Here is a 24028-nt window from a genome sequence, read left to right as displayed (position 1 = left end):
GACAATGTTATGATATTCCTAATTTAGAATATGTTTCCATTCCTAAATCATAAATATTGTACAATTAGATCTCAATTACTCTGATGTGTTTGAGCATGTGGCAGGGCATGAGAATCAGAACCACTCCATGTTGTTCCCCGCTTCGTGATTTGGTCATCAAACAATACTTCATTCCCTCCATCCGTTATCACGTCTTCTTGGTGATCATTAGTTCGTCTCCGAACTGTATCCACAAAAAACTACAAATTAATCCCAAAAACAAACATACAAAAAAATTGCGGATTAGAGTCGATTACGTACCATTTTCCCAGGATGTAGAGCTCGGTGATGATCCCCTCCTCGTTTTGCACCTTAAACCAGAAACCAAAATCAAACAGACATAAAGAAATACGACTGATAGAATCACACTGTAAGCCACTGTTGGAGAACAATTTAAAAACAATAAAATAACAGAAATACAGAACGGAAATACTTATATTTTATTATTTAAAAATACTTGCAATACAGAATGCAATTACACAATAATTACAAAAAATTAAAATAATACTAACTTGAATGAATTGAAGGTAGAGGCTAGTGCAAATACTATGTCCTTGGAACAGTATTTCCGTTCCACTCGTGTGCTTGTGGTTCTACAACGTCTGCTCGACCAGGATACAACTAGCTAATTCTACAACCTGTATTGGATTATAGAACTCTAGCGAATTGCTTTGTGTGTTTACTCTCTGAAAATTTTGTACGGACAAGGAGGAAGAAAAGATGATTTTTGATGAAACTGAGAACTCCAGTTATATAGGTTTTTTCATACCTTTTCAAACACCATTTGAATATATTTGAAACTATACAACTCTTTCCAAAGAGTTATGTCTATTAATCAAAACGTTTTACACAAGGATGGTAGATTCAGGTCAAAACGTGATTCAAGAAAAGGAGGTATAAACTTCAATCATATTAAAATTTCAATTTTCTTAAGATTCTTTTGCAATTTCATATTAAATTAGCCTTTTTCTATAACTCAAACGATGATATTATATGGATTCTGCAGGTGGAAAGAAAGGTAGAGGGAGGGGCGGCGGTGGTCGAGGTGTGCGTGGGGTGGATTTTGGTCTGGGTATTGGATATAATACGGAGTCCAATAGTTCTTCATCGAATACTGTTCCTAGTCGATCTGCTGCAGTAACTCCTCAGAGGACAGGAATGATGTCTCAGTTCAAGACTAAATTTGTTGCTGCTTCATCTAACTCTCCAAGTGAAGGTTCAGGTAACAACTCTAGTGTGCCCAACAGACCGGCATTACGAGGATTTGTATCCGGTGGTTCAATAGGTGGTGATGTATATAGAACTCAGACAGCCAGTACAATTACTCCTGCTCCTCCTACATCAGTCGCAAATAAAACTGCTGCTCAGAACACTGGAGAAAATTCAGGTCAGAAACCCTCCGAAAGGTTTATAAAACTGATGCTCGGTTAGAATTTTCAATGTCTTTACGTATCTGATTGGTGCTGATCAGTTTCATTTGTCTATTGCAGTTGTAGAGATAAACCTAGAGAAAGGCGGCGGCGCTCCGGTTGGGACTGTTAACCGTCCAGTTGAACTCCACCACTCTCACAATGTGAATGACAAGTTTTGTTTCTGTTGTAGATCAAGTCTTGATATGCTTGTATTATTGTTGATCTTGGTCACTTTCTTTGTCCCTGTGTTTTTAAGTTAAAAGAAATATAAGATTTTGTAAACTGGATCGACTTGCTGCACAAATAGTTGAAAATCTAAAAGATAGAAGGCTTGGATCATTAAATACATTATAAAGTGGGTCTTACAAAAATGTGTGTTAAAAAAATATGGTGTTTCACATCTCTGCTTCATATGTTATTTATATTGATCATTCCGAATTACTTCATAACTTAACAATTACTATTGTTCAAACATTTTTTTCTTAGCGTAAGTAATATCGTTTGTTAAAAAAAAAATAACAATAGTACTGTTAATATGATACAAAATGGCCTTGTGCGATTTCGAAGATTGGATTGGATTTGATTTGCTTAGCTTGAAGAAATCACTAAATTCAGTGAACGTTGAATAAAACTACAGATTGTTTACTTTGTCCAAATGAAGATGGAAGAGAAAAACAAAAAGACAAGTATGACAAATATTAACGTAATTATTACACCTATACGTCAATTGGTACTTTTAATTTTTGTTTTTAAACGTAATTATCTCTTAAATAAATAATTATGTTGGTTTTATCTCCTCATCTTATGTTACGTGTCGAATTCGTGTGAAGTCTGGTGGGATAAGAGATAAGGAGGTTGACTACTTGACTTCGATCACCATGATCTTCTTCCCATAGTACGTTCTTAAGATCTGGAGTTTTCTCTCGATGGCTGTTAAAAGTTCCCGAGATTCTTCTTCCTCCACATACCGGTGTTCCTATCATGCCTTCTTGAGTTTCAGAGGGCAGGACACGCGCAAGGGCTTTACTGATCACCTCTGTAGAGCCTTGGAGCTAGCAGGAATCCACACGTTTAGAGACGATGATGAAATCAAGAGAGGGGAGAATATTGAGTCGGAGTTAGAGAAGGCGATACAGGAGTCACAAGTATCGATAATTGTCTTCTCCAAGGACTACGCTTCCTCAAGGTGGTGTTTGAACGAACTTCTGAAGATCGTGGAATGTAGAAATACTAATCGTAGACATGTGGTTCTGCCAGTTTTCTATGATGTTGATCCATCCGATGTCAGGAAGCAGAGTGGTTCTTTTGCTGAAGCATTTGCCAGACATGAGGAGCGGTTCAGTATGGAGGAGATGGACAAGGTGGAGCTGTGGAGAAGAGCTCTTAGAGATGTTGCATCTTTGGGAGGAATGGTTTTAGGAGATCGGTAATTTCTATTCTCATTATGTTCTCACGCTAATTGAAAGTGTCTTTAGTTTTAAATTAAGAAAAATTGTAGATGGCAGTGAAGCTTGAAGTTGTTCGATTTTGGTTTATATGCTCCTATATATACTGCGATTTTGGTTTATATGTTCCTATCGATTTTGGTTATATGTTCTCACGCTTATTTCCACGTCATGTATTTTGATTCAAATGAATTACAGGTATGAGGGGCAGTTCATCCAAGATATCGTTGGAGAGATTAGAAATAGAGTGGATCACGCAGCTTTAGACGTTGCTCCCTTTGCAGTTGGAATGGATAATCGTGTGAGACGCCTAAACATGTGGTTACAAGATGGATCAAATGATGTTGGTTTAGCTGTCATCTGTGGGATGGGTGGAATTGGCAAGAGCACCATCGCGAAAGCCGCTTATAACCGCAACTATGATAGATTTCAGGGTGGCAGCTTTCTTGCAGATATACGAGAATCTTCAGAACAACCCAATGGTTTTGCTCTCTTGCAAAGAAAACTTCTTTCAGATATCCAAAAGGGGAAAGCAAAGAAAGTATACAATATGGATGAAGGAACAATCATGATCAAACAAGCCGTAGGTTATAAAAAGGTTCTTATTGTTCTTGATGATGTGAGCAACCGGGATCAACTCAATGCAATTCTTGGAATGCGAGAGTGGCTTCATCCAGGAAGTAAAATTATCGTAACAACTCGACATGAACATTTGTTAAATGCTCACGATGTTTTTGAAAAGTTTATGGTTCGAGAACTGAATGAGTATGAATCACTTGAGCTTTTCAGTTGGCATGCCTTCAGACAATCCCATCCAGAAGAAGGTTACAAGGAGCTTTCAAGACATGTGGTGCAGCACTGTGGAGGACTTCCATTAGCTCTTCAAGTTCTGGGATCTTCTCTATCTGGAAAAAGTGTAGAAGTATGGCAAAGTGCATTGCAGAAGTTAGACGTGATCCCTAATGACAAAATTCAAAAAGTTCTGAGGATAAGTTTTGATTCTTTACAAGATGATCATGACAAAAATTTATTCCTTCATATAGCCAGTTTCTTCACAGGAAAGACGATGGATTATACAATTACAATACTGGACAACTTAGAGTTTTGCACAAGGATTGGGATTGAAAATCTAGTTGATAGATGTCTATTGAAAATGGAATGGGGGTGGAACAGGTTGGTCATGCATCAATTGGTGAGAAACATGGCAATGGCAATTATTCGCGAAGAATCACCTCATGACCCTGGAAAACGTAGTAGAGTGTTGCAGAAAGATGCCTCTAATATTTTGAGAAAATTAAGTGTAAGAACTATGTTTTTCATGTGTATGTATTTTTCGTTATGATTTGCATGTGCAGTACTAGTTATATACTTACCCAATTCTCTGATTTGTTATCAGGGTACGGAAAATATTAAGGGGCTCATGCTCAACCTTGCTAGCAAAACAACGTTTGTTGGAAGTGATGAAAAACGATGCCATGTTGAAGATTACGATGGAAATTGTTCAAGACGACGTCGGCTTGGTTTCTTCTCTTGGAAGCCAATTAGCTTTTCCTCCACGAACTCAGCTTCTGCATCAAATGAGATAGATTTCAAATCTGAGGCGTTTAGAAGGATGCACAATCTTGAAATTCTCATTCTCAACAACGTCAACATCAAGGGAAGCTACGAAGAACTTTCAAAAAATTTAGTATGTTTATCTTGGCGAGGATTCCAGTTAAAATCAATACCAGAAAATTTTTGTTTGGAAAACCTGGTTGTTCTTGACATGCGAAATAGTAGCCTACAACATGTTTGGAATGGGACCAGGGTATGTAACTCTCTCTCTCTCTCATACACACACACACACACACACACAAATGAATAGGGGCCATTATATCTTCTTAGAAGCTAATTAATTTGTATTATTATTGAAACAGGTTATTCCGAGGCTGAAGATTCTTAATTTCAGTCGTTCGCATGGCCTTAGTACAATCCCCGACTTCTCAGGACTCTATAACCTTGAGAGGTTGATTCTTAAACATTGCATAAATTTGGTTGAGGTTCATGAGTCCATCGGACACCTAGAAAAACTTGTTGTTTTGAATCTAAAAGGCTGCAAAAATCTCATGAAGCTTCCAATATTGAGATCTATTCAGGATCTTATTCTTTCTGGTTGCTCAAAGCTTGAAATGAAGAAACTCAATCTGGTATCAGCTAAATCATGGTATTCAGTCTGGTCATGGGTGTCGCCAAGAAAAAATACTGAATTAAGCAGTTTCTCATTGGCAAGTTTACCACGTTCTTTGACAAGTTTAAGTCTGGATTGCTGCAATATATCAGAGATTCCAAGTGCCCTAACTATGCTGTCCTCGTTAGAGTACTTGAATCTGTATGGTAATCCGATTACAAGCCTACCAGAAAGCATGAACAATCTTGTTAAGCTCCGGATTCTTAATGTATCTGGTTGCAGAAACCTCACAACACTTGCAGAGCTCCCACGTTCTTTGACAAGTTTAAGGCTGGCTTGCTGCAATATATCAAAGATTCCAAGTGCCCTAACTATGCTGTCCTCGTTAGAGTACTTGTCTCTGCATAAGAATCCGATTACAAGCCTACCAGAAAGCATGAACAATCTTGTTAAGCTCCAGACTCTTGAAGTATCTGGTTGCAGAAACCTCACAATGCTTCCAGAGCTCCCACGTAGTGTGACACAATTGTATGGTCTAGGTTGCACATCATTGAAAAGAATAACAAATTCACCGGGGTCACCAGACTTAGATTACGGGTCTTCTAGCATAGTATTGGACCCAAGGCTATGGTATTGTGGGAAACTTGTTGATTTTGGAAGCTTGTTGGATACACTAGCATTGGACTCATATCTCTCATATCTATTCGATTTGGAACCCAAAGGTGGCATTGAGGTCCAAGGGAGCTGTGGTGAGAGTTTGGGCGTCCAGGTTCTCTCTCTCTCTCTCTCTCTCTCTCTCTTATGTACAAGTGCTTATAACATGGTGAATAAGATCTCTATGGCGTAAACGATTAGATTGTAATGACAACATCACCATGAAACTGCAGGGAACTTTTAGCTGCTGCATATTGAGCATATTTGTTCATGGGAGCAAGATTCCAGATGGGTTCAATTACAGGAGCATGGGTAACACTGTGTTCTCTATGATTGTTCCTTCACATCTTAATCTCAAGATCGTAGGTTTAAACGCATGTGTATTATATGCACGGCAGTCGAATCGGAGCCTTGAGGTTCCACGTGGCCATGATCACCATTCGCTTGAACTTAGGAATGAGACAAAGGGCCTTAAGTGGAAATGGCGCGTGTGGCGTAAGGTTGGATGGAAATTGATGAATGAAGATATGTTATGGCTTAGCCGTTGGATCATGGGGAACAATGAATTGGAATGCGGGGAAGAAGTGTGTTTTGAAATAATCGACGAGCAAGACGGTTTCCTCACAAAGGAGATTGGAGTCCAATTTGTGTACGAGCAGCGAAATAAGGATAAGGAGGATGTCCCATCAAGTAGTGAAGATGCAACGATCCTACGTTGCAGATCGCCTTGGGAGTGGACCCGAAGTTTCCTTGAAACCACAAGACCCCGTGTTCCGGGGAGTGTGGAGACGGGGGTTCAATGCATCCATAGCTGCGACAAGAAAGTAATTTCAACTGTCATGTGCGCGGCTGAATACTACTTCTGTAACAGTGGCAGGATCGATCTTCCGAGAGGCTCTACTGCAGTGGGTTGTAGGCTTTCGGACTTTTAGCCAAAATTGTCGCCTTTTTAGCCAAAATAACCCAGTTTAATTGATGTTGGTGATGCCCAAATCACTAGATTCAAACGTGTATTGGTTGTTAAGCTTTCGGTTCTATCTATTTTCTGTTTCCTCCTAAAAACTTGTTTTCAAGAATTTAATAAAATTCCATACCAAATAAGTTCTTGCCTCGATAAGAGTATGAACTAGCTAAAATGCCTGCGCTCCGCTACGGGGACTTTTAGAAGTACGATCTTGTACAATCTGATTTCTTTTGCTATTCCTAGTTTTTTTTGGCATCATGAACAAAACCAAATTGATAGCTAGGAAGAAAAAAATGAAAACACGTGCATAAATTAAATATTCCATCACCCCTATATTATAATTAAATAAAGCAAATACACAATAATCATCTCACAATTACAGAAGCAAGGACTTTTAAATGCCACAATTATTTAACAACTACTATGCATAATTCTTAAAAAATTAGTATAAAACTAACCACTTTTGAAAAACGAAGGAAGAAAGATGAAAGCTTAAGCCAAGGAATATAACTATGTTGAACTCAATTATTTGACATTAATTACACAAACCCAATTCCATATATATATAGCCCTCATGTCTACCATTCCAACTACACTATTTGAAAGAGCCTCTTGTATCCATTCCAATTACACTCATGTCTACCATATCCCTCTACAATTCCCCACCACCAATCAACCATAACTGATTTCAATACCCTTAGCTGCTTTAGTAGACCATCTAGTGACACCTAACTGCCACCAAAATAAAAGACATGATCAAGACCATACAGATTACAGACTAAGATTAAAAACAACTGTTGTCCATTAAGCAAAACTTGAACTCCACTCCTTGACATGGCAACCTCTTAATCCAGGATGTAGAGTAGAAAAGCAAAATTATTGACAAACCGAAAAATAACAATTTAACTTGCATAGTAAACGAATATTAGTAAAGTTAACAGAACTCAATGGATTACATATACCAGTAAAAAAGCGAAACATCAGTGTTTGGAAAGTTACCTTATTTGAAATTTCAGGAGCATCTGGTGTACTACAGGGTAGACAGTCCTTGCAAAATTCAGGGCTTCAAAATAAAATAAAAAATAAATTCAAAAGAAATCAAAATTATTAATCCTAACAACTGTTTAGTAAAGGATAAAACAATCTTTCCATCAAACAAATTTGAGAAACAAAAAAAGGGAACTAAATTTAAGTTGAATAGAGGTGACAATTGCTTACCCAGAAATCCAAACGAAATTCCCCAAAATTCATGCCCCCAAAACCCTACAAATCACCGGAGTTGAAAACCAGCGCTACACTGGGATCATCCACACAGCGACGAACTCCGATCATTGTCACCGATCTCCATCTCCTTCCAAAGCCAAAACCCTTTTAAGAAAAAGAGGGTAATGAATATGATAAAGCCAGTAATGAATGGAATAACCCAATTTCTATCGCCAATCACCCTTGCTGAGTGATGATTCACACACTTCCTCATACTTGTTTATGGGTTCCTATCCAACAAAATTTTGACTTGGTACCCAAAAACTGTATCAGCTCACAAACACAGAGAGGTTTATCAAATTCAAAGCAGAACCCACATATATTCTGAAGATTCTAGAGTTAAAAAGAGGAGCAAGGAGGTTCAGTTATGGAATCCAAAACGCCATTTTAATGAGCAAATGAATACCTCAACTGGGGTTAACAATTTTCCGCAATAAAAAAACATGTCTTTCGGTCGAAGCTGCATAAATTACAGAACTTTGGGATTAAGGAGGAACAAAAAGCCCAAATTCCAATCAAGAAAAATAAAAAAAATTGTATGTAAATTTAAGCTTTACCTGTAGATTGGCAGCAGCAAAAGCATACTGGATCCAACGGGAGCCACATGAGAGAACTGGATGCCCAGCCTTTGACACGTTATCGAGGCAGAAGAAACTCCTATTCTTGTCATGTTTTTCGTTGCAAAGAACAGCCTCTTCCACTGGAGGGCTTACTCCACTGCTAACATCCCACAAATTGTTTGCTCTGATCTTGCCACTACCTGCAGGTTCATCTGAAAATCGTCCAAAGATAACATGCTTTTTGTCTTCAGTTCCTAGTACATCACCTAGTATACTAGCTGAACCTAAATCTTGAGCATCTGCAGTGTTTCCCTTCTCTGTTAATGTGCGAGGATCCTTGACATTAAGGGACAAAATTGCATGAGAAGGAATTTCTTCTCGCTTTTAAGATGAATTGTAGATTGGGAATCCTCATCTGCCTCGGCAGCTGAATGTCTCATCAACTTCCAAGAAGTATCTCTAGTCCTATTCAGCCAGACAACAAAATTAGCCATCTTTAACCTCAATACCTGGTTAAGTCAATGAAATCCTCTCCGTAACTCACCTGGTAGCAGGGATTAATGTCCTTTGAAGGAGTTGAAATGCTTTTGATCCCACTAATTCTAATTTTGCAAGTTGACCCTCAAGTGAGGAACAATTAATCACGATGCCCCTGCCCTCCATCTAAGATAATAAAGCATTATATGAATAACAGTAAATAATCTACTGAGAACATGTAGTATCATCAAACAGTAATAGTTCTTTATTCTATTAGTGTATAAGCTGTGAGCTAAGTAAAGTTAAAGTAAATAAGCCCTGTTCCTAATTGTGTATTCACTTAGTCTTAGATTATGACAAGTGTAAGGCTGAGATTGTATTGTTGGTGTGTGTATCCAGCTAAGCCTTGTTAACAGAGTTATTCCCTTTTTGCACGATTGTGTGTGCTGAGTGGAAAATATACTTTACAAAAGAAAGAAAAGGTTCCTCTGTAACTTGCAGAGAGAATAGCAGCATTTCTTCATTCTCAGTGCATTTTTTCCTTCTTCCATTTTCAAAACGCTAACATGGCCTCAGAGCCAGGATCGATTGTTTGAGATCTGGGCGTAAAACCAATCGAGCTACACTCGAACTCGTTCCGGGTTGGGTGACGTTGCTGGAAATTTACAAAACTCGATTTCGATTTGTATTCGCATCATCAAAGCTCGAAGATGGCTGGATCTGGAAGTTCTGAGGTGAGAACTCCGATCTTCTCCGGTGAGAACTACGAGTTCTGGAGAATCAAGATGGTGACGATCTTCAAATCTCATGGGTTATGGAAATTAGTTGAAAAAGGGATTACGATCTCAGAAACAAAGAAGAAGAAGAAGGCTGAAGGAAGCTCAGAGGAAGAAGAAGACGATGAGAAAATGGTCGCAGCATATATGCAAGATGCAAAAGCTCTGGGTATTATTCAGAACGCAGTCTCAGATCAGATATTCCCTAGAATAGCCAATGCAGACTCTGCGAAGATGGCATGGGATCTGTTATATGGTGAGTACCATGGTGGTGATCAGGTAAGATCTGTGAAACTACAAAATCTGAGACGTGAATTTGAGTATGCTAGGATGCGTGATGATGAAACCCTGTCTGGGTATCTTACTAGGCTAAATGAATTGATCAATCAGATGAAAACATTTGGTGAGAATCTGTCTAATGAAAGGCTTGTACAGAAAGTGCTCATTAGTCTCAGTAAACCATATGATCCCATATGTCTAGTTATTGAAAATACCAAGTGCTTAGAAACTGTAGAACTGCAGGAGGTTGTAGCAATTTTGAAAAGTCAAGAACAACGATTTGATTTGCATAATGTTGATGTCACTGAAAAGGCTTTTGCCTCATTCTCTGTGAGTTCAAAAGGACAAACCAGTGGAAATGCTCAATCTGGTACATTCAAATCCTATAAGCACTTGAATTCGAAGGGAAAGAAATGGGAATCTAAGCCTAAGTTTCAACAGAGGTCATTCACTAATCCTACACAGAACTCAAACTCTTCTGGGTATGTGAAGCAAGATATAGTTAAACCACAGTGTAAAGTGTGCTCTAAGTTTCACTTTGGAGAATGTCGATACAAGGGGCAATCCAAATGTCACAACTGTGATAGGTTTGGACATTGGGCTAGAGAATGCACAGCAGGCAAGGTTGTTCAGAAGGCAAACTGTGCTAATCAGGCAGAAGTGACAGGTAATCTGTTTTATGCTAACAGTGCAATTACTGAGGTCAAGGTGAATGAAAACTGGTACATTGATAGTGGTTGTAGTAACCACATGACTGGAAATGCTGAGCTACTTAGGGATGTAAGGACAAATGTCACTGGAAAGGTACAAATGCCCACTGGAAATCTGGTAGATGTTGCTGGAATAGGTTCACTTATGATTGATACAAATTCTGGTAGTAAATGCATCAAGGAAGTCATGTTTCTACCTGGTTTGAAGGAAAATCTGTTGAGTGTGGGACAAATGGATGAACATGGATATTATTTGCTATTTGGTGGAGGAGAGTGTTGTATCTTTGATGGTCCTTCACTTGATTGTCTGGTTATCAAGGTTAAGATGAAAAGTAATAGGTGCTACCCTTTGTTTTTAATGCAAACTGATCAAGTTGCATTGAAAACTAGTGTAGCTGAATGTACCTGGACTTGGCACAAGAGACTAGGACACCTAAATCTTAGAAGCCTCAAGCAGCTTAGAGAAAAAGAAATGGTGCATGGTCTTCCGCACCTTGAAAATGTTGATGGTGTGTGTGCAGGATGTCAAATGGGAAAACAACACAGAGATTGGTTTCCAAAAGGACAAGCTTGGAGAGCCAAGAATCCTCTAGAATTGATACACACAGATTTGTGTGGTCCCATGAATAATGAATCAATTGCTGGGAATAAATACTTCATGTTGTTTATTGATGATCACACAAGAATGTCATGGGTTTATTTCCTACGACATAAGTCTGAGGCACTAATCTGTTTTAGAAAGTTCAAAACAATGGTGGAGTTACAATGTGGATTTAAAGTGAAATGTCTAAGAAGTGACAGAGGGGGAGAATTTCTCTCAACTGAATTCAGCAAGTTGTTGGAATCTGAAGGCATACAAAGACAGTTATCCATTGCTTATACTCCACAGCAAAATGGAGTAGTGGAGAGAAAGAATAGAACAGTTGTAGAGATGGCTAAGGCAATGCTTCATGATAAGAGCATGCCATACTTTCTGTGGGCAGAAGCTGTACATACAGCTGTTTATATTCTGAACAGATCGCCTACAAAAGCTCTTGAGAACATGACTCCTTTTGAAGCCTATAGTGGGAGAAAACCAGGAATTGGTCACTTAAAGGTGTTTGGATCACTCTGTTATGTTCATGTACCAGCTGAAAGAAGACAAAAGCTTGATGCAAAGTCTGTCAAAGGTGTGTTTGTGGGTTATGCAACTTGTGAGAAAGGGTACAGAGTATTTGACCCATGTTCAAGGAAGCTAATTCTATCAAGGGATGTGGTCTTCGATGAAACTATGTCTTGGAATTGGAAGGAGAATTCAGAGAAGTCTATTGCAATAACTAACATTCAAGATCAGTATAGGACTGTGAATGATTTCAGTCTACAAGAAGTGACAGAAATAGTAGACAGTAATCAAATGGAAGAACAAGATAGAGATGTCTCTGAAACTGTTGAGATCACTAGTCCATATGACCATACACCAGTTAAATGGAGAAATATCAGTGATATTCTAGCACAATGCAATCTTTGTATTGTGGAGCCAGAGAAGTATGAGGAAGCTGCACAAGATAAAGCTTGGATAAAAGCTATGAAAGAAGAATTGTCCATGATTGAGAAAAATGAGACTTGGAAGCTTGTAGACAGACCAAGTGATAAGCAGGTTATTGGTGTGAAATGGGTGTTCAAAACCAAACTAAATTTGGATGGCTCAGTACAAAAGAACAAGGCAAGGCTGGTTGCTAAAGGATATGTGCAGAAACCAGGACTTGATTACAATGAGACGTTTGCTCCAGTTGCCCGATTGGACACCATCAGAACACTAATTGCACTTGCTGCACACAGAAGCTGGAAGCTATTTCAATTAGACGTTAAGTCTGCTTTCTTAAATGGAATATTGCAGGAAGAAGTATATGTTGATCAACCTGAAGGGTTTGTGATTAGTGGCAAGGAAGATAAGGTTTACAAGCTGCACAAGGCTCTTTATGGCTTAAAACAGGCGCCTAGGGCCTGGTATGGAGAGATTGACAGCTATTTTGCTAAGTGTGGGTTTGAGAAAAGCTTAAGTGAAGCAACTCTCTACACTAAGACAAGGGGAGAAAAGGATATACTAATAGTTTCCATATATGTGGATGATATTGTGTATACTGGAAACAATCAAGATATGCTGGATGAGTTCAAAGATGATATGAAGGAGAAGTATGAGATGTCAGACTTGGGTCTTCTTCACCATTTTCTGGGGATGGGGGTGATTCAAACAGAATCTAGCATCTTCATTCATCAAAAGAAGTATGCCTCTTCTCTGTTGGATAAATTTGGGTTGAAAGAATGTAAATCTGTCTCTATTCCTCTTGTGGCTACTGAAAAGTTAAGTAAAGAAGATGGAAGTGGTGCAGCAGATGAAGAGAAATACAGAAAACTTGTAGGCAGTTTATTGTATCTTACTGCTACAAGACCAGATGTGATGTATGCAGCTAGTTTGTTAGCTAGATATATGCATGGTCCTTCTAACAAGCACTATGGGATAGCTAAGAGAGTGCTCAGATATATCAAGGGAACACTAGACTATGGTTTGCATTATATGAAAGGCAAGAAGGCAGTTTTGGTTGGTTTCTGTGATAGTGATTGGGGAGGATCAATAGATGACAGCAAGAGTACCTCAGGCTATGCGTTTTCTTTTGGCAGTGGAGTGTTCTCATGGGCTTCTGTGAAACAAAATTGTGTTGCACTATCCACAGTAGAGGCTGAATATATAAGTGCTGCCGAAGCAACATCTCAAGCTATATGGATCAGGTTTGTTCTTGAAGATTTTGGAGAATTACAAGCTGAGGCAACTCCTCTGCAGTGTGATAACACATCTGCAATCTCAATATCCAAGAACCCTGTGTTTCACCAGAAGACAAAACACATTGACAGGAGATATCACTTCATCAAGGATGCCTTGCAGCAAGGGATAATTGACTTGGTTTACTGTCCTACCAAAGAACAAGTGGCAGACATTTTCACCAAGGCATTACCAAAGGACAGATTCAACTATCTCAGGGACAAACTTGGAGTTATATCTGCTCAAAGCTTAAAGGGGAGTATTAGTGTATAAGCTGTGAGCTAAGTAAAGTTAAAGTAAATAAGCCCTGTTCCTAATTGTGTATTCACTTAGTCTTAGATTATGACAAGTGTAAGGCTGAGATTGTATTGTTGGTGTGTGTATCCAGCTAAGCCTTGTTAACAGAGTTATTCCCTTTTTGCACGATTGTGTGTGCTGAGTGGAAAATATACTTTACAAAAGAAAGAAAAGGTTCCTCTGTAACTTGCAGAGAGAATAGCAGCATTTCTTCATTCTCAGTGCATTTTTTCCTTCTTCCATTTTCAAAACGCTAACAATTCTGACATCCACCAAGTCTAGACTAGAGGCGAACTTTGACACATAAGCACTGCACAAAAACCACTTGAGGGTAGCATTTGAAAAAAATGTTGGCTTATCAGAGAATCAAGTACAAAGCATAGAAGTAGAAGAGTTTCAGTATTGCCATAAATCATCATTCACTCAAAGAATTAAATACCAAACCAGGACTGTTGCATTCTATCTTAAGATCCATAAATCATCATTTCCTTCCTTCCGACGTGAAGTCAGATGAGATCAAGCCTCTATACACTAGCCATTGATGTTTGTGTGAACAAAAAGAAAGAATGGGTACCTCTTTTTGGCAAGCTAATTTCAAAGTGTCATAAGCTTCAGTGAGAGCAGAAGCATGTATCCACACCCAAAGCTGCCGATCAGTAGAAGAGTGCTTTGTACCCTCTAGTCCATTGAATTCATCGCCTTCACAGTCAGCTGCATTATTATCTCTATTTGGTTGGCCAGAAGGCTGCCACATACAGTTCACAGGAGCAATTGGTTTTGAAAGAGGTGCTCCCAAATGATGAAGCTGCGAAATATGGGTCATCAAGTCAATACCTCAAGTCATCCACATTCACAAAGAAAAGTGCAATAAGATAACTTACCATAGCATTATCATGTATGACACCAGAAATAACAGAACGGGAAACATTTTCAGAACGAGTTGACGGAGGAGACACCATTACCATGCCTAACACAGATAGTAACGAATCCTGGATGCATATGAAGTAGGGTGTAACATCATAATTCAGTAGCAGAAAATAGCATATCACAACACTTTTCCTTTTGAAGAAAAATAAATTAAAAGGTATACAATTTCTTAGGAATAAATTCATAAGATAGAAAGTAAATGCCTGCCTCCGGCCCCTCCAATTGGATAGCTACATGATAGCTTGCATCTTGAACAAGCACTCCATCCCTGAACCACTTCAACACAGCTCTGGACCCCCTTCCTCTACATTTTATTTTATTTTATAAAGTAGATAACAAACAAATTAGTATTTATCGAGAAATAGAACAAATAATAAGCGAAAAGTAAGGAATAGCACTGCTAAATTAATAATGCGTTTTACCTGCCCTGCAAACCCAAGGGAAGGTAGTAACCCCAAAGCTTTGTCATTGTGAACCGCTTCGCATGCCAAACATGTGTTCTAAGCCTCTTTGTACCATCCCCTGATGTGCAGAAACCCTTTTCAAGGTTCATTTTAAGCTCAGCTCTCCTACGAATGCGACGAGGAACATTCTTCTTGTCATCTTTCTCTGGAGGCAATGTCAAAGCATTACTCTGATCAAGTTTTCGCTTCTTTCTACATCTTTTTTTGGCAACTTGATTGTCGTAAGCGGTGGTTCTTCTTCTCTTGCTTCTCCGAGACCAGAAATCATTGTTCAATCTGTTAGATACAATTGAATGGAGTGTCTCAAGCTCTGAACCCCGTGATTCTGCAAACTTTTGGACATTGATTTTTCGAGGCGGAGTTGATGAAACCTGTTGCCGTCTGAAACCATCGGTAGCCATTAGACACAATTAAACCCCTCAGATGAAGAACGATATTATACAAGTCCGCCACACAAAATTATAATCGACTCTTCACTCTTCCGACATCATTGGTCTCTATTCGCAGTACTAGTCTATTACTCTGAACTGTCCAAAAACAATTTGTAAGATTCTTCAAGGCTTTGGCAATCGCAACTGTGGTTCCAATTCCAATTAAATATAAAGTTGGAAACAATAGGAGACATGAGATACGAAATTCGGTCCAACTAACGTCAATGATACAACAACTTCAACTTAACTTTCGAAAACCAATATGTAAAGACACAAAGCTAAATGAGCAACTGCGGTATCCAATAAATATATAAAGATTGAAACAAAGGAAACTATAAGATAGAAATCTGAATGCGATGTGAGCAACAAAATCAATTACTTGGCACTGCCACAGGAATTTAACATAAGAAACTCCTCAATCAATCACCAGTTGCGTTTCGAAACTCACCAGATATGCTCACAAGTTCATACTAATAATTATTTTAAAAACAGAAACAGAAGGAAAATAAGAACAAGGATTTGCGTTTCAGGTTCTGGTTATCTAGAGGTAGACGTCACAAAATTATATATCAGCCAACGAGAGCGAGCAGAAATAGAGAGAGAGTACCTGACGGCTGAGAGAAGAAGAACAGGTGAGAGAGAGAGGGAGAGGTGAGAGGGATGAGGAGAGATTTTGCAGCAGAAGAGTGGAGAAAGAAAGGAGGGAAAAGGGGTACCGAGCAAGCGGCTGCCTATTGATACCTGGAGCAATTTAATTGATTACCGTTGGATCAATCTCAATGGCTGAAACTAAACACCTTCTGTATCCAAGAAGAACAGGTCTCGCAACTCTAAAAACCCACACACTAGGGAGGCATCAAAGACCACGCCTCAGCCTTCTTCTTCTTCTTCCTCGCAATCTCTTCTCTCTCTACCACTTTCGCTGACTCAATCCAAGGCTGCGGCGGCTTCGTCGAGGTAAAAGATTTCATCCTTTTCACTGTTAGAGTTAATGAATTTTACCCTTTTACCTGATCGAGCCTGTAATCGCCACTGTAAACTCTCAGGCTAGTTCTTCTCTGATCAAGGCCAGGAAGCCGACCGATGCTAAATTGGATTATTCTCACATCACGGTAAAACAATTTTTGGAATTAGTGCCTGAAATTTCACTGCATTTTCGTCACTAATCTAAACCAGATACGGGATATTGAACAAGTAACAAATTGATTTTGGGATTTTAGGTTGAGCTTCAGACAGTTGATGGGTTGTTGAAGGATTATTTCTTCAACAATGTGCTCCCAATGGTTACTACTTCATTCCGGTATATGACAAGGTATTATTTCTTATTCTTTTTCGGTGTCGGATTTCGCCGGATCTTTACATTTCACGTGGTCTCATGCTTCAGTGATGATGTTGTGTTGTCTGTTAAATTATCGGAGGAGATCGCGAAGAGCCATGCACTTGGTGTGGCTTACTCGACTGAAACTTTCCGGTTGGGACTGTTAATTGTACAGTTGAACTACACCACTCTCACATCATGAATGACAAGTTTTGTTTTTGTTATAGATCAAGTCCTGATATGCTTGTACTTATTTAATTGCACAGGTTATCATGATAGATGGTTGCACATGCATTAGTTTAGAAGTTTTACACTACGAGAGCCACTCATGCATCATTTTGCAGTCTTGTGATTTTTAATGCTTGCTTGCTACTTCTAGCTTTGTTTCATATCCATCATAAATACTCTACAATACTTCCTCTTCAATTGATCTCCATCTCCTACATGGATGTGCATCTTAATAATTATTTAGGGTGCAAGTATCTCGTCTGTGGAACTTTTGTTACTTTTTAATACTATGGTTCTTGTTTGATAGCTTTAGATGTTAGCATGAGATGTTAGATTTCAGATCTTACACGCTCTATTTTAATGGGATCTACCTTGTTTATTATCAGGATGGGAGATTCAGGTCAAAACGCGATTCAAGAAAAGGAGGTATAAACTTATATCATATTAAAATTTCAATTTTCGTAAGATTCTTTTGCAATTACATTTTAAATTAGCCTTTTTCTAGATTTTCAAATGATGATATTATATGGATTCTGCAGGTGGAAAGAAAGGTAGGGGGAGGGGTGGCGGTGGTCGAGGTGTGCGTGGGGTGGATTTTGGTCTGGGTATTGGATATTATACGGAGTCCAATAGTTCTTCATCGAATACTGTTCCTAGTCAATCTGCTGCAGTAACTCCTCAGAGGACAGGAATGATGTCTCAGTTCAAGACTAAATTTGTTGCCGCTTCATCTAACTCTCCAAGTCAAGGTTCAGGTAACAGCTCTAGTGTGCCCAACAGACCGGCATTACGAGGATTTGTATCCGGTGGTTCAATCGGTGGGGATGTATATAGAACTCAGACAACCAGTACAATTACTCCTCCTCCTCCTACATCAGTGATAAATAAAACTGGTGCTCAGAACAATGGAGAAAATTCAAGTCAGAAACCCTCTGAAAGGTTGATAAAACTGGTGCTCATTTGGAATTTTTAATGTCCTTTTATGTATTTGTTGGTGCTGATCGGTTTCATTTGTTGTGTCTATTGCAGTTCTAGAGAGAAACCTAGAGAAAGGCGGAGGCGCTCCGGTTGGGACTGTTAATTGTACAGTTGAACTACACCACTCTCACATCATGAATGACAAGTTTTGTTTTTGTTATAGATCAACTCCTGATATGCCTGTATTATTGTTGATCTTGGTAAGTTTACTTATTTATCTTTAGTTGGGTTCCTAATTATGTATGCTTGTACCTTTCGTTCCATACGTTGAAATTGGCTTCAACCACCAGATCATTAAATTTGGTCACTTTCTTTGTCGCTATGTTTTTTAAGTTTCAAAAAATAGAAGATAATTTTCTAAACTTGATTGACTTGCTGCGCAAATAGTGGATGATCTAAAATATCTTGACCAACATGTCTCGTTCGTTTATATCTTGTGTAGTGATTCATAGCAAACCTGTGGTTCTTTTGTTTATCGCATTTGGTTTCAAAATTAAACTCTGCAAGATTATTCATACCTTCTTTTCTTTTTCATGCTGTTGCACATCGAGTGGGAAGAATCTGAGTCCATATTACTTTTCTCTGTTTTGTAAATTCATGTTGCCATAAAATATGCATCCCCTGTTAGAGTTAAATCTCGTCACTTCGCGTATTGATGTAGATTATGCGTTCCCGTATGACATTTTCTTTGGTATTTCCTTACCACTGAGCTGTGAGCATTGGCCTCTTTATAGACTAGCTTTGAAGGTTGTAGTCCTTGTTGGATGTTTTACAGATTTGTATTCTCTGAATCATTGCACTTGACAATAATGCGGATGCTTGTTTTCTGAACGTGGATTGTCGAAAGATTAGATAGTTTGGAGATTGATAAAAAAAAATTAAAAAAAATAAAAAAATAAATAAAAAAACGAAATAAAGAAGATAGTTTGGAGATTGGTCAATCTTGATGTGAGTCATTGTTTAATAAAGGCTAGATATTGCTGCACCATTTTTATTTTTTTTTAACCGACCTTTTAACACACGCTTTAGTGGACTCAGTGCGTGTATTTTAGAATATCATTCATAAATTATCTTTGTAAAAGTTATATAAATAAAAATCATTAAGACATTCATTTGTAATGAAGAAATTGATTAGATTTAGATGATCTTTTGGTAAACATAGTCTTTAAAAAAAGAATAAGTGATAAATGTTTCAGATTGTTTGAATACATAACCAAGTAAGTAGTGCAAAAACGCGTGTCAAACATTATGTACAAAAAATGATATCACAGATTGAATGGACTGAATTTGCTATAGATTTTCCTTGGCATTTCTCTTTTTTAATTTCGTCATGGGAGCTGATCGTCAAACTCTCCCCTAATTGTCAAACTGTTCTCATATTCTATATTATCCTCACCGTCCCTTTGACTTAATCCATATGGGAAACAACTTCGTCAATGAAGTGTGGAGGAGTGTCTTGGTGGCTACTAAGAATCTTCCAACTCATAAACGGTAAGGTTTAACTCCCTATCATTTACTGTACTTTATTTTTCTTGTTTTAGTAGCCGCTTGCCAAAACTTATGCGTGCGATAATTGATCTTTATATGTTAAATTAGAAAATTTTTTTACAATTTATAAAAAAAAAAAAAAAATAAAGTCATTTTGTTTATATATTCGTCAATCATAAAACACCTGCCAATTAAACTTCATGGGTAAATTACAATTTGCACCGTGAAATTTGAATGCAATTGTAACCTCAAACATCTTTAAAATATTTCAATTTTATACACAAATTTGTATTTTATTGTAATTTCATATCGGTTAATCGAACCGTCAATCTACTGTTAAATAATGACGTGACAAATACATTAACCACATATTTTAACGACGTGTCATATGCAAATAATTAATTATAAAAACAATTTAAATACAAAACTAAATAATAAACAAGGTAAAAAGGGGCCCACCCCCTCTTCTCCCACCCAAGCACACCACCCGCATCTCCACCTTCTTTCTCCATCACCACCACCCATTCCATACAACCACCGTGTCATGCGGAACTAGTCCTGTAGACCAACCTTCTTTGTAATTTGACTCCTTCATGTCAAGCCACTTGCCCCAAAAAATACCCTAAACCCGAAAGTCAAATTAACATTTGACAAAAAAAAAATGTCAAATTAACGGTTTGACTAACGGAGCTATGAAATTGCTACAAAATACAATTTTATGTATAAGATTGAAATGCTCTAAAAATGTTGTATAAGGTTACAATTACACTCAAACTTGAGAGTGTAAAATATAATTTACTTAATTTAATTGTAAATTTTGAAGTTTTCAATGACAATTTATGGTATTTACATTTAGAATGCTTCACAATTTAAGGTCTCCCGCTTTATATATATAGACAATTTAATTGTAAATTTTGAAGTTTTCATGGATAATTTATGGTATTTTGAATGTTTCATCACTTTATATCCTCTCTATATATAAAGAGAATGGAAAAGGTGAATAATGATTTTGATGTCAACAAGCCTCAACAAAAATAGTTGGACAAAAATGCCCCCAAGACAAAAAAATTTCAAAGGCATCCCAAAATAATTCATCAAATAAGATAGGGGCATTTTCGACATTTTAACAGTATTTTTTAAATAATTAATCTTTTTTATGTTTTTTTAATTAATACTTCACAATATGCTAGCAATAATGTGATTTAATTTCTCTATTTTTAAACACGTTCAAAACATCTCAAGAGCCGTGTAATGCCGGTTATAAAAATGGTCATTCGCATGCGGATAATAATAATAATAATGTGATTAAATTAGTTATCAAATGATTGTTTTTTTTTTTTTAACAAATGATATTATCTACACTAAAGGGGTGGGCTTAACTTTACAATGTGCTAACAATAATGGGATTCAATCAACTGTTTATTAAATATTATTTTCTTTATTTTAAACACATTCAAAATATCTTAAGAGACGTGTAATGCCGGTTATAAAAAAAAAAGTCTTTTGCACGCGGATAATAATGTGATTAAATTAGTTATCAAATGATTTTTTTTTTAAATAAACGATATTATCTACACTAAGGAGGAGGGGTGAGCTTAGCCTCACAATGAGCTAACAATATTATCTACACTAAGAATAATAATAAAAGTACGAACAAATAAAAACCAAGCTACACACAGGATAGTTAACATACATGTGCAAGCGTAAGTGTGAAAAACAATATTCAGAGCACAGAAAACCTAGTGCAGTCCACGGGAACAACACCAACTAAAACACACCCAGAAGGGGTCCTACACTGGTGATAATTTGTCAGATATGCCGTGAATTCCTCGAGAGCCACCAAAAGAGCAATCCAAACTAGAACCTGGAGGGGCGCAAAACAGAAAGTGTGAGTGGGTAAAAACAAAGCTTTTCAAAATCATTTCATTAACAAAGTTCTAACCCCTCACTGTAAAACTTGTATAGTTTCCCAGAAAATAGAATATACACATATACAAAATATGCTCAGAAATAAGCCATGCCGAGTGCCTCTACATAAAATGTAAGTAAACCAGGTAATGTCAATCAATGCAATGTAATCTGTCAGCCGGAGTCACCTAACGTGACCTGTACGACTGAATCTAGAGCTCAAATCTTCAACTCACTAACTATACTTGCACACGAGTTGGAACCACTTAAAGTGGTCTGTACGACAGGACTGGGTGTAAATAAGTACGCTCAAGTGCTACGATCACGTGAATATTGGGCGAATAATCGCGGGTCACCTACGAGTCGGAACCACCTATAGTGGTCTGTACGACAGAACTGTGCACCTAACTTGGATCCAAGATGAGTGTGTGTGCACCTAACTATGCCCTACTCTAGGCGAGAGCACTAACACCGGGGGTGCAGGTTATGAGCTCTCTAGGCATCATACATCACTACTAATCACAAACATAAACCATAACTTACCTGGCACTTACCTATGCGTCCACAGCACCAAACATACATATATGCAACCACTAATGCATAAATAAATAAGCAAACGCAATGCATGGCATTTAAAACATATAAACATTTCATTTCATTTTCTGGGAAAATCACAAGTATATAGGTATATACGGAAAACCAAAAACTCATTCACTAGTATGTAGAAGGGTCGTAACCCCCTTACCTCGAGGAACTGCGCTCGTCCTTGGGATATGTCTCACCTATATGCGAAACAACTATAAAAACGTTAATTTAAAGCACATAACCAAAACTAGGTAACAACTTCTCATACAATACTCAAATGGGGTGTATGAATACACCAACGTGATCTACTCAACCTCATGAACATCCCTATATTTTTAAAATAATTTTCTGACCCCCTACATGCCGGCCACGCGTGGCCACATGCCAAGCAGGCTGACGGCGTCAGTTAACGCCGTCAGGAATATTCCGTTAAAACTAATAGATTCCGTTAAAGTTAACCTAACGCTGTTAGGAATATTTCGTCCAAACTGACGGAATATTCCGTCATCTTCTCCGGTGACCTAACGCTGTTAGGAATATTTCGTCCAAACTGACGGAATATTCCGTCATCTTCTCCGGCACACCTCCGGTGCCATCGCCGTCGCCGAAAAATCGGAAAAACTTCAAACCTTTGTTTCTCACTCGTTTTTCAACCAAATTTCATAAAATTGGTACCAAAATGAAGCTTACAACTAGTAGAACAAAACCTTACCACTTTCAAGCCCTGAAATTCATGAAATCTCGTCGGAAAACTTCAAAAAATCCGGCCAAACCTGCAACTCACGATCCCGACGTCCAAATCCTTCAAACGAACCACCCCGAGCTTCCTAAGGACCTCACCAAGCTTCCTACAAGCTTCAAATTCCCTGAAACACAACAATTCACGTGTGCATGAACAGTGACCAAATTGGGGATCTCGAGTTCGACGTGAAATTGTAGGATTCCTTACCTGAAATAGGTATGGTTGAACTTGTATGAACCTCACAAACACAATGGTCTAATTCTCCACCACGATCTACAACGTTTTCAAAGGATTTGGTCTTGTCCGTACGAAGAAGAAGAAGGGAAAAAGAGAGAGACACGGGGTAGGGCAGAAGATAAGGATGAGAGTATGGGTGTGTGTGTGTGGTCAAAATGCAACCAACCAAAACCCCTAAAACAACCACACAACGAAACATAACTACTAAGGGTAAAACCGACATTTCACCCCTACGGTACGAATAATCCGGAACGGGCTGTCACATTTAGCCTCACAACAGGCTAGCAATAATGTGATTCAATCAATTCTTTATTAAATATTATTTTCCCTATTTTAAACACGTTCAAAACATCTTAAGAGGCGTGTAATGCCGGTTATAAAAAAGGCCTTTCACACGTGGATAATAATGTGATTAAATTAGTTGTCAAATAATTTTTTTTTTTTAACAAGCGATATCATCTACACTATGGGGGAGAGAAGTGGGCTTAGCCTCACAATGTGCTAGTAATAATGTGATTCAACCAATTATTTATTAAATATTATTTTCTCTATTCTTAATGTAAATTCTTTAGAGATCGAATTTATTATGTGAATTTAGCTGCTTTAATTGGTTGAGGGGTTTCTTCTAGCATGATCTAAGATTATTCATTTACTTCAAATATTTGACTTTTCTTTTGTCAACTTACGCATATAAATACATTTAAAATGTGTAAGTCGCACGTAGCACGCCGTGATTCAAAAAATGCCTTCATCATTTTAATTAGTTTTTTTTTCTGATTTTTTTTTTAATAGTTAGTATCTCACAATATGCTAGCAATTATATGATTCAATTTCTCCATTTTAAAACACGTTCAAAACAACTTAAGAGGCGTGTAATGCCGG

The 24028-nt window shown here is 37.9% G+C and overlaps 6 protein-coding genes across 14 annotated transcripts in view; 3 read left to right on the top strand and 3 right to left on the bottom strand.

The window, feature by feature from the left end:
- LOC137708561 (uncharacterized) overlaps positions 1-24028 on the bottom strand; it is a 48878-nt gene that overhangs the window by 1148 nt on the left and 23702 nt on the right. The gene's annotated exons all lie outside the window — the stretch shown is intronic.
- Positions 1-24028, bottom strand: part of LOC137708562 (serine/threonine-protein kinase SRK2D-like) — a 52779-nt gene that overhangs the window by 9389 nt on the left and 19362 nt on the right. The gene's annotated exons all lie outside the window — the stretch shown is intronic.
- Positions 864-1737, top strand: LOC137707631 (DEAD-box ATP-dependent RNA helicase 24-like). The gene is made up of 3 exons (XM_068446546.1): positions 864-933; positions 1046-1426; positions 1530-1737. Exons 1-3 carry the CDS (start codon positions 864-866, stop codon positions 1709-1711), a joined length of 633 nt encoding a protein of 210 aa, XP_068302647.1. The 3' UTR covers positions 1712-1737.
- On the top strand, positions 2326-6828 carry LOC137708860 (disease resistance protein RPV1-like). The gene is made up of 5 exons (XM_068448018.1): positions 2326-2877; positions 3095-4196; positions 4293-4703; positions 4813-5832; positions 5951-6828. Exons 1-5 carry the CDS (start codon positions 2378-2380, stop codon positions 6647-6649), a joined length of 3732 nt encoding a protein of 1243 aa, XP_068304119.1. The 5' UTR covers positions 2326-2377; the 3' UTR covers positions 6650-6828.
- Positions 7145-16241, bottom strand: LOC137708579 (ribonucleases P/MRP protein subunit POP1-like). The gene is made up of 9 exons (XM_068447692.1): positions 15190-16241; positions 14975-15071; positions 14722-14829; positions 14415-14645; positions 9049-9167; positions 8502-8969; positions 7900-8049; positions 7681-7744; positions 7145-7413 (listed from the first exon to the last, which is right to left on the bottom strand). The coding sequence occupies exons 1-6, from the start codon at positions 15630-15632 to the stop codon at positions 8825-8827; spliced, it is 1143 nt and encodes a 380-aa protein (XP_068303793.1). The 5' UTR covers positions 15633-16241; the 3' UTR covers positions 7145-7413; positions 7681-7744; positions 7900-8049; positions 8502-8824.
- LOC137707630 (DEAD-box ATP-dependent RNA helicase 24-like) lies at positions 17535-18504 on the top strand. Its single transcript, XM_068446545.1, has 3 exons — positions 17535-17634; positions 17748-18147; positions 18238-18504. The coding sequence occupies exons 1-3, from the start codon at positions 17535-17537 to the stop codon at positions 18287-18289; spliced, it is 552 nt and encodes a 183-aa protein (XP_068302646.1). The 3' UTR covers positions 18290-18504.

Source organism: Pyrus communis, chromosome 11 (genome assembly GCF_963583255.1).
Source record: "Pyrus communis chromosome 11, drPyrComm1.1, whole genome shotgun sequence".
NCBI lineage: Eukaryota > Viridiplantae > Streptophyta > Magnoliopsida > Rosales > Rosaceae > Pyrus > Pyrus communis.
The sequence above is the reverse complement of the archived record's forward strand: the minus strand, read 5'-3'. Positions and strand labels throughout refer to the sequence as shown.